Below are 9,735 nucleotides of genomic sequence, written 5' to 3' on the forward strand. Positions count from 1 at the left end.
CGAGAGGGAGGGAGAGAGAGAGTTGCAGTTGTCGATTTGAAAGAAACTGATACCTTCTCTCTAATGGAGCAACTAGAAACTGCACAAAGAAACTGACCCAATTTCCTACTTTCTCACTCAGCAAACGCACAAACTGAACTCTGCAAACACCGAAGAACAACCCACTTTGGATTACTTTCTTTTTCTTTTCTTTCAAATTCAATGAACCCTTGATTTGATCAAAGAGATTCTTACAAGGCTTGTATCCATCAGATCTATCCTCCCACAAAATTGTGACACCTTAGATTTCGATGATTGTTTCATGCTCTTATTTACATCTTCACTTGAGCTACTCTCGATAACTAGAGTAGTCACCTTTCTCTTACGGGAAATCATCAATTCCTTATTATGAATATAAGCACCTCAACATCCGATTCCATTAACCAGCTTCTCCCTTTCAATTTCAATGATCCTTTCATCTTCTTATTTAAATCTTCACTTGAGCTACTCTCAGTAACTAGAGTAGTCACCTTTCTCTTATGGGTAATCATCAATTCCTTATATATAAGCACCTCAACATTTAATTCCATTAACCAACTTCTCAAACTCTTACGCTTATGATACATGAGACCAAGCAAAATATTAAGCTTCTCATTCCCTCTAGTTCAGCTTCAAGAGCCATTACCTACACAAATAACTCAATTCCTTAAAAAATTTATAAACTTTCAGACTAGTTTTCACTTCAAAGCCATTGATTCTAACCCCAAAAACCATACGTTTAGTTGGACTAAACCATAGTGACTACAATCTATTGAACCACTGCCCAGCTTCTTTTCTGCTTCTCGTTTTCAAGTGGGGTTCTGAGCAAGACAGATTTAACCTTTATCTCACAAGAAAAGGAAGGATTCAGAATAAAGAATGATGGGGTTGGAGAGAAGAAGAGAATTATAGTGAGAGTCGGCCTTCTAGGTAATGGATATGGGAATAAAAGAGCTCAATGAAATGAATCTGTGGATTTGAACAAAGGCGACGACTTGGGCTATCCTCAATATAATGTTGCAGTAGAGTCTGAGCGTGAGGGAGGAAGAGGGAGAGAGGGAGGAAGAGGGAGAGAGGGAGGAAGAGGGAGAGAGGGAGGGAGGGAGATAGGGAGGAAGGAAGAGAGAGAGAGAGATGTATATGAAACAAAGCAACAAATACCATCAGGTTATCTTCTCTTGCACATGTTTGGGCCCTGGATTCCAAAGGAAATGAAATTACAACACAGCCATCCGTTTCCATTAATTTCTATTTACAATATTGCTTGGGGCACATTTTGGGGAAACAAATAAAGAAAAAAGGGATACGTACGGGGGAGGGGGTGGCTTAAAAGTTTGGGCAATTTTATATGCCACCTGAAAGAGAAAAGAAGTGGGGTTCTCGTGTAAAAGCCCAATTTCTTGGGGAGCATACAGTGATTATTTCCCTATTTTTCTTTTTGAATGTTGTGACAATTTCCCTATTTTTTATGGATGCATTATCAAAGATGATACAAGGGGGAGAGCATTTTTCACAATAGTAGATATCAAATTTATTTAATAAATGTTATTGATTAGGTCAAAAAAGAAGGAAAGATTAGCAAATATTTTTTGCGCCTGCATGGCTAGGAGATAGCTCAACACAGTGAGGCATGCCAAGTGACTAAAAGACTAGCTGACAGGTGGATTGCAAATAAGAGGGCAATTGCTTAGAGAAATCAACCTTTTGAACATAACCAACATTATTTTGTATTTAAAATTTGAAAAAAAAAATTTTGAATTTTTGATCTTTTCTGTTTACTAGTATCAGATGTCGCCTAAGAGACAAAATTTGAAATTTTTTAAAGATTGAGGGTACTTTCTTGTGGCTTAATAGGAATAAGGTTTCCTTGCAACATCTTTTAAAGTTTCCTTGCAACAGGCATAGGTAAAATTTAGAAAACAGTGGTACATTGCATATTTGTATGAGGAAAATGTTCCACACCGGGTACTAGTATGAAATAGTGTACTCAAACCCAAAATTCCATCCATGTTTATCCAAAGGTTTATAGTATCCGGTTGTCATTCGTATTTTGCACCATAGGCATGGAAAATCCAATCAGCTCATATATAAATAAAATTTTGAAGCATAATAATATACCACTTGGGCATTTTCCTAAGTTTAAGACTCCAGACAAAGCTCATGACTTGCTCTAGTCCAGATTCGAGTCCATTAGGACTGGACCGAGTCACACAAAAAGTTAATGCATAAGACAATATTTTCTCCTGCTTTCCAAGCTTAATCAATTAGGCATGGCAAGTTTTTAAATACTATCAATTTTTTATAGAACATCAAGACTTTTATAATAATAGTTTTTTTTTTTTTTTTGAAAGCAGAAATTTTTTTCTCTCTTTTTTTTTTTTTGATAGAGATTTTAATAATATCCATATTTCATTATCATTGAAAGAACATTTATAAGATTTAAAAACAAGAACTAGAAAATGAAAGCAAACGAAAACAAGTATGTGATACCAACAATCAGCAAGTGAATTTCAAAATTTTATTAAAATTCATTATGGTTTAGTTGAGCAAAAAGAAAGAACTCTTGTGGATAGCTGATAAGAAAGCATAAGGAAAAATAAATGCAATACAGATCAGCATAAAATTGAGGAACAAACCTGACATGATGCAAGGGAATCCTTACAAGTTTGGAGGCTGAAACAATATATATTTTGAATAAGTTCGTTAGCAATGTACTCCTTGTCGAATCAAATACTAACTTATATTTTGTCTTGAATGGTCTAAGCAATACTAATAAATAATACTGGAGAATCATAAATCATACAATACCTCTCACGCAGGGACAATATCATTCCTGTAGTCACCCCGGGTACACTTTCTTGTACATCAGCATGCCCCTTTATTGCATACAAACGAATCAGTATGACATCACCATACACTTTACAACAGTAGTTTGAAACATCTAGGTGCCCTTTTACGGAAAGACAAGGTGGTCAGGGCAGCAGGACGCCAGAGTATGACGTCTTGGGTTCTATTCCTTCGACAGGTAGCGGATCCCTACCCCGCTGAACTACCCCGGAAAAAAAAAAAAAAAAAAAAGTGGAAAAACCCAACATGTAGAGAGGTTTGTTTGACCATTTTTTAACATGAAAATCAAGAACATACGATGAAAATGCGAATATATACAGTGACAGCAAAACTAGGTGGAGAAAATACATAACAGGGTCAGACGCGTCCACTCTTCACACATAAAAAGTTCGATTGGAATAAATCCAAAGTTGATCATCTCATAATGATAAACCACTAAGGATATTTGATGTACGCAATCAGACAAATACCTCCAGTTCACAACATTTTAGAAAGAAAAATTAAACAAAACGAAAGTCTTCAAGGTGCAAGCAAACATCTTAGACAGCAATTAATGGCACACCACTCTCCAGTCTCCATTGTTCAAAAAATCATAACGAACCCCATGTTCATGCAGAGTAGTCCAGGGTGTTGATTCAGCCACTCAAGTTTTTATAATCCACTCAACAAGATGAGTGACTTAAACCACAAAAATACAGCAACCATTATCTTTGGGCAGAAGAATTCAATATAGTGAATGGATTATTAAAAAAAAAATGTGTGTGGCTGAATAAGCCCCATCTAAGTAAGTCATAAATTTCCTTAAGTTAAGAAATGTCAGGTTTATAGTGGTTGGAAGCAGAAGCGGGTGCTGAAAAGAGTGCAAGTGATTGTCACATGCTAGAAAATCTCTAGCTTTCTTTTTTTTTTGAAAGTTTAGAAGATCTCTAGGTTAGGAGCGTATTCCGTGAACTATTTAATTAATAAAATAAAAAAATTTAGAGCAAGAAATTTTCTTAAAAAGCTCAATAACCCCACAAAAAAAGTAAAAAATGACACAAAAATTGGCATAAAAAATTGTTATTAATTAATTAATTTTTATTAATCAATAAATAAATATTTCTATATTCATTTGAGGTGTAGTTTATGTAACAATAATCCCACAAGATCCAATAAAAAATATTATGATAAGCCATAATGGGATAACTAATAACAATGAGCAGGTTTTTAATTGTCCACACTTTACAACCTCCAAAAGCATATCAAGCGGCTTTATTTAGAATTTGACACTTTAAAACCTCCAAAAACACTACAGAGAAAGTATGATCATAATTAAAATCCAAATGAGTCATCTTCTTGGCCTCTTGTTGCCCCATTGAGCAACTAGGAGCGATTCCTGAAAAGTGGGAATCAAGAACCCAAAATTCAAAAATTGTGATCCATTAGATCCCTATCCTAAGACTCCAGAGCAAGATACTGGAGTTGGCATGACCCCTAGGTTGGGAGATCCTGGTAACTAACGATTCTTATGAATTCAAGTTTTAGTTGTTGTTACTATCTCAAACTCCTATGCTATAATAAATTGTCAATTAAGAAAATTGGGCAACAAACAAGTAAAGAAATGGACATCGCTTTCCACGTTAAGATTCAAAATTATCTAAATCTAGAAAATACATATTTAGGATGAAAAGAAGCTTTGGTTGTGACAAAACTCCAGAGCATCAATGCAAATTAACTATATATTAAAGTGGGCCACCAACATACATTCGAGGAATTCGCAACCATTTAACAGCAAAAGGCTTACACTCACAATTTGGAAAACAACTCACAAAGGGAATCCGCTAATTCACACATTACTTGTATAAGAAATGGTTAATCAAAAAGGCAGGTGACTTCTCCAAAAAGAATATTTTACAATAGGAAACAATATCTTATCGGGAAAATAAAATATCTTACAAAAAAAAGCATCTCACATTGTATCATTGTCAACAGTAAAGAAAGAAGATAGTTGGTTGCCAGATGCATGGGGCAAGTCTTGGTGACCAACTGCAAGAAAACATTAGTTGGGCCTAATCCCTCTTTAACTTTCTTAAGAAATACCACTAGTGTTCTGCCACATTGATACGCATTTACTAATAAAAGTTACCAATATTTTATGTATGCAATTACTTGTTTTTCTGCTTGAATTGACTGCCAGTATATAAGGTTTCAAAGGCCATTCTAAATTCCCTGCTTTTCATACAATTGTAGTATCTATTGTAGTTTCTGTAGTTCTTCTGACTAGTGTCTCAGGCATCACTATCATTAATGTCGCAGCTACTACTACTATTGTTGTTGGTGGGGTGCCAATGGAATGGTGTTGGCGTACTACTTCAACCCCCATTGCTACCACTGAAACTACTTTTCTTGTACCTTGTATTTTTTTGCATAGATAGTCGTCTTAATTTATAATTATCAGTATTAATATTGCCTGCTTCTTGTGCCAGACTAGTTTGCTCTTTTAGTTCAATTTTTTGTAGAAGTCTTTTGGTACACAGCTGCCATAAAATTATTGCAACCGACTAAAATAGCTAGAATATGTAGCATATGTGGGCAGAACAATTGAAATTATTATGATGTGAGCCACCCAAAACATGCTCTCAGTTGCTTATATTAAACCATATTCTTTGTGAGTTGACTTGGATTCTGGAGGACTACAATTCTCAACAAGGGTTCTATATTGATCTCTTCACCAATCAGCCCAAGCATAAAAGAAAGAAGTGCCAATACACATTGATTAAATATAAGCTTCTCTTTTTTGTTTATGAGATAATCAATAAAACCCTAGATTGCTTTTGCAAAGGAAAACCATATTTCTATAAAAAAGACAGAAAGAAGCATTCTGCCCCATCTAGGGCATGGGTGTATCGCCATCAACATGGAACATGAGGCCCACAGTACCAATGCCTTGGGACTTGAGTCCTATTGACCACACAAACATAGACTGTAAGGCTTATGGGGTCACAAAACAAAGCCACAGCCATGTATGTGGCTCTGTGATACATATGTAGCCATGGTCTACTGAGTCCTGCAGTCCATTGAGTCACATAGGACAATGGCTAAATGTTGTGAGGCCTGTAGGATCACGGCTTAGTTAAGTGAGTCCCACATGCAACTAACATGGCTATTTGGCATTAGATACCCATTGAGATACAACTTGGGACTGTGAAACAATTGGGACCCTTTAAGCATGAGCAGTGAACCCCAGCAAAACATGGTGTGCAATTGTAACTTGATCCCCTGGCATTCCATACTTTAAGGCAATGATCCTAGTCTTTTGCATGAAGTTATCTTGTGTTGTAAACTTATCCCACAAGGTATGGTTTTCGCCCTACCAAAACCCAGATTGAGTGCCGACTGAACCATCAGTAGAGCAGTTGTACTCCCTTATTTGGTCCAAGGAGACAAACCACATGGCACTTTGGATCAAAATCCAACCCCAAACCAAGGAAAATTTTCCAAACTTCATAAAAATAAGAATAAGGGATACATTAAGCAGCATCCCTGAAATGTTTCAAGAATGTCAGCTATGTCAGAAACGTTTCCAGGTGTGAAGTTGTATTATGCATAGAACCCAAGATCTAGTACTGGTTGAGATAAAAACCCAAACACTAAATAACATTGGAATAAGTTTGTTACTCAGTAATCAGTGTGACCCAAGATATTTGAGTCGTAGAGGTTTGCATGTTAAATGCATGCTCTTGCTGAAGGATTGTGATCTACAAATGAAGTTCCATTGCATGCATGAAAATTATAGTATAGTGGTCTTTAGCCATGCCATGCTTCGCACTTTGTTGCATATTATGACACAACGTATAATTGCCTTGAAAAGGTATAAAAATGCTAGATTGGACACTTTTTAGGATTTTATGAAATATTTCAAAACGTAGGATTAAGCAAAAATCTTCATTTTTTTTTTTTCTTCACTACCTACTAATAAGTATGATGGGGTTCATGATGGGTTCTAGCAAAATTTTACTTGACTGCCTACCTAACACAACCGTGCCCCTTTACCCGGGTATGGGATGGGTTGAGGGAAAGTTTAAGGTCATCACCCTTCTTAAACCAATAAGCATAAACATGGTTATTCAATTTCAAATAATTCCAAGGGATTGCACACTATGAGACCATTTTTTCTTTATATACGGAGGTCACATTAATTCCTTGGATAGCTTGGGGTATATCACAAAGCTCTAGAAATAAAATTTTGAACTTTGAGCCTAGTCAATGACTCTCTTACAACCCCCCCAATTTGAAATCTAACAAACAAGAGGGATTGTGATCTTCTTGCACCAAAAGTAAATGGTCTCTATGTATACTTTGCCTAATTCAAATGATAAAATGAACATGGTTTACAATGCACAAAGATACTGAATAAAAAATCCAATGCAGCAATTCAGGATTGTTATTCCATTTCCATCTTCAATGATTAGCACATAACAGAACTTGTAAAAATTACAAAACATTTCAAATAGTTGATATTTGCCTCCCTATCTCTCCATGCATTATAACGCAACTTTGTGATACAATATAAAATTTGTCAAATTCAATCAAAGCTCAAACAAACAGACTAATTCCGAATTTCAACGACCATATCATCATGTCTAATTGTCACTAAACATAAGTAATTTACAATCTTGAATGTTCAATAAACAAAACAATACAGATTTCTAATCATGATCCAAGTGTTAATTATTGTACTTATTATAAGCTCCTTAAATAGGTAATTTAAGACAATAAATTACACAGCATATAAATATACCTTCTTGGATGCAAAGAAGTCATCATCATCGTCATCTAGATCCCCAAAACCCCTTTTACTTCCTAAATTAGCACAATGAGCCAAATAAGTAACTAGAGAAGCCACTAAGAGATATATCTGTACAATTGTATCAGTACTAGAAACCATGAGATCCATAACTCTACACATACTATAACAAGTACGAAGATGAAGAGGGGCATGAACATAATATCCTCAGCCATTGAAATATATACCAAACTGAAAACAGTAAATAGGAGAAAAAGAGATGGAGGGAAGCAGAAGAAGAGGAGGAGGAGGGAGAAGGGAAAGGTGAAAAGGGGACTCAACAAACAGAGAAGTTAGCCATTATCAAAAAAAAATGACGTCTGAATTCTATGTTAAAAAAAAGTACATATGCAACTAAGCAAACCTTGTAGTACGAGAGAGAAGACAGAGAGAGAGAGAATAGGAAAAGAATTGGGGACATGCTCAAGAAATCAATGTGGCCAAAATCAATCTGATTTGTACAATATTTGTTATAATATGAACCAAGAAAATCAGCACATATAATGAGAATAAAACACAGACAAATAAAAGAAAAAAAAACCATTTAAATTGGCAGAAAAAAGAAAGTAAAATGCCATAGAAGAACGAATAACACCTGTGCGTCTGGAACTATGACTTCCAGGGTAATCGCCACCAAAATCATCATCCTGCAACCATTAAAAACCATGAAATAACGTAATAAATTCAAATTTTCCATGAAAAAAAGCAAAAAAAAAATCATGGAAAAAGAACTATTAAAGCAAGGAAATAATCACAGAAACTTTGCAAAAGAAAAAGGAGAGAGAGAAATATATCGATATTACATCGTCAATGTGAGAGTGGGAAGCCATAAGAGCTCTCAGACCTAGTTTGTTTCTCCTGTTTAAAGTATTAATTTGGACGTCTCCATTTATTTGAGCGCCTCAATTTACAGTAACTAAGCCTTGCATAAATGCCTACGATGCCATTTACTTTGTTTTTGCTTTTGTTTTTTTGGGTAAGTAAAAAAAAAAAAAAAAAGCTAAGGCAAGGCTCCAACGACTTGCTAACTTAATCATTGTATTCAAATCGAAAAAATTGAGTTTTGAGATTTTTAAAAGTTTTAAATTTTCTAGATCTCACTTCTCAAAAATGGGATGGTTTTCACTCAATCTAGAGGCATTATTTTTTTCAAGCCCATAGAAAAATATAGTTTGGAAAATTTATTTGTTAAGAATAACATATGATTTAAAATTTGGGATTTGAAAAATACTTTTAGATTGATTTTGCCCGAGGAAGTAAATATACATTATTAATCTCTGGTCGTCATTTAAACATTATACTTAATTTGATTTGCTATACAATGACAATAATAGAGTGAATGAAAAAATATGACTATGTCCATCTTTTCGTGCTATTAGACATTTATTTAATGAAATAACTAAATTATTTATATAATATTTATGATATTTCATAAATATAATAATGATAATCATCATTATAGCATTTTCTCAATTAATTGGGTCGACTACATTAATTATGGTTCGGCATTCTATTTTATTAAAGGTCATACCCTCAATGAAATCGTAAGTCCCCATATCTTTTTAAACTACTTTCAACCACGTCCTTTGTAGTCTACCCTTTGTCTTTTTCAGTCCTTTCACTTGAACTAACTTGCACCTCTTAACAGGTATTGTACTTGGTCCGTGCTACATATGGCCAATCCACCTAAGTCTACTCTCTTCCATCTTATCGCTTTTTAGTGCCACACTTAAATTCTCTCGAATAGATTAATTTTGAATTCTATCCCTTCTTGTCTTGCCGCTCATCCATTTCAATATCATCATCTCTGCTACACTCATTATATAGGTTTATTGTTTTTTGTTCATCCAACATTCTGCCCCATACGGCAAAGCTGGTCTCACAATTGTCTTATAGAACTTACAAAAACTTCTGCTTCATTGGTATGCGACAATCACATAGAATTTCAGTTGCACATTTCCACTTCGCCCACCCAGCTCTAATTCTGTATGCTACATCTTCATTAATCTCTTCATTTTCCTGGATAATCGACCCCAGATATCGAA

At 34.9% G+C, this 9,735-nt stretch overlaps 1 protein-coding gene across 2 annotated transcripts in view; it reads right to left on the reverse strand.

The window, feature by feature from the left end:
- The window catches only part of FIP37 (FKBP12 interacting protein 37), a 60,330-nt gene extending 51,738 nt beyond the window's left edge, over positions 1–8,592 (reverse strand). For both annotated transcript variants that reach the window (XM_011623774.3, XM_006840910.4), the window contains exons 1-5: positions 8,494–8,592; positions 8,286–8,337; positions 7,646–7,707; positions 2,827–2,894; positions 2,655–2,691 (exon numbers count right to left, since the gene is read on the reverse strand). In XM_011623774.3, coding sequence (XP_011622076.1) covers positions 2,655–2,691; positions 2,827–2,894; positions 7,646–7,707; positions 8,286–8,337; positions 8,494–8,520 — 246 coding nt within the window. In that variant the 5' untranslated portion in view covers positions 8,521–8,592. The remainder of the gene's footprint in view (positions 1–2,654; positions 2,692–2,826; positions 2,895–7,645; positions 7,708–8,285; positions 8,338–8,493) is intronic.
- Positions 8,593–9,735: the final 1,143 nt, after the last annotated feature.

This window comes from Amborella trichopoda, chromosome 3 (assembly GCF_054954075.1).
Source record: "Amborella trichopoda isolate Santa Cruz 75 chromosome 3, AtrichopodaSantaCruz75HAP2 v2.0, whole genome shotgun sequence".
Lineage (NCBI taxonomy): Eukaryota > Viridiplantae > Streptophyta > Magnoliopsida > Amborellales > Amborellaceae > Amborella > Amborella trichopoda.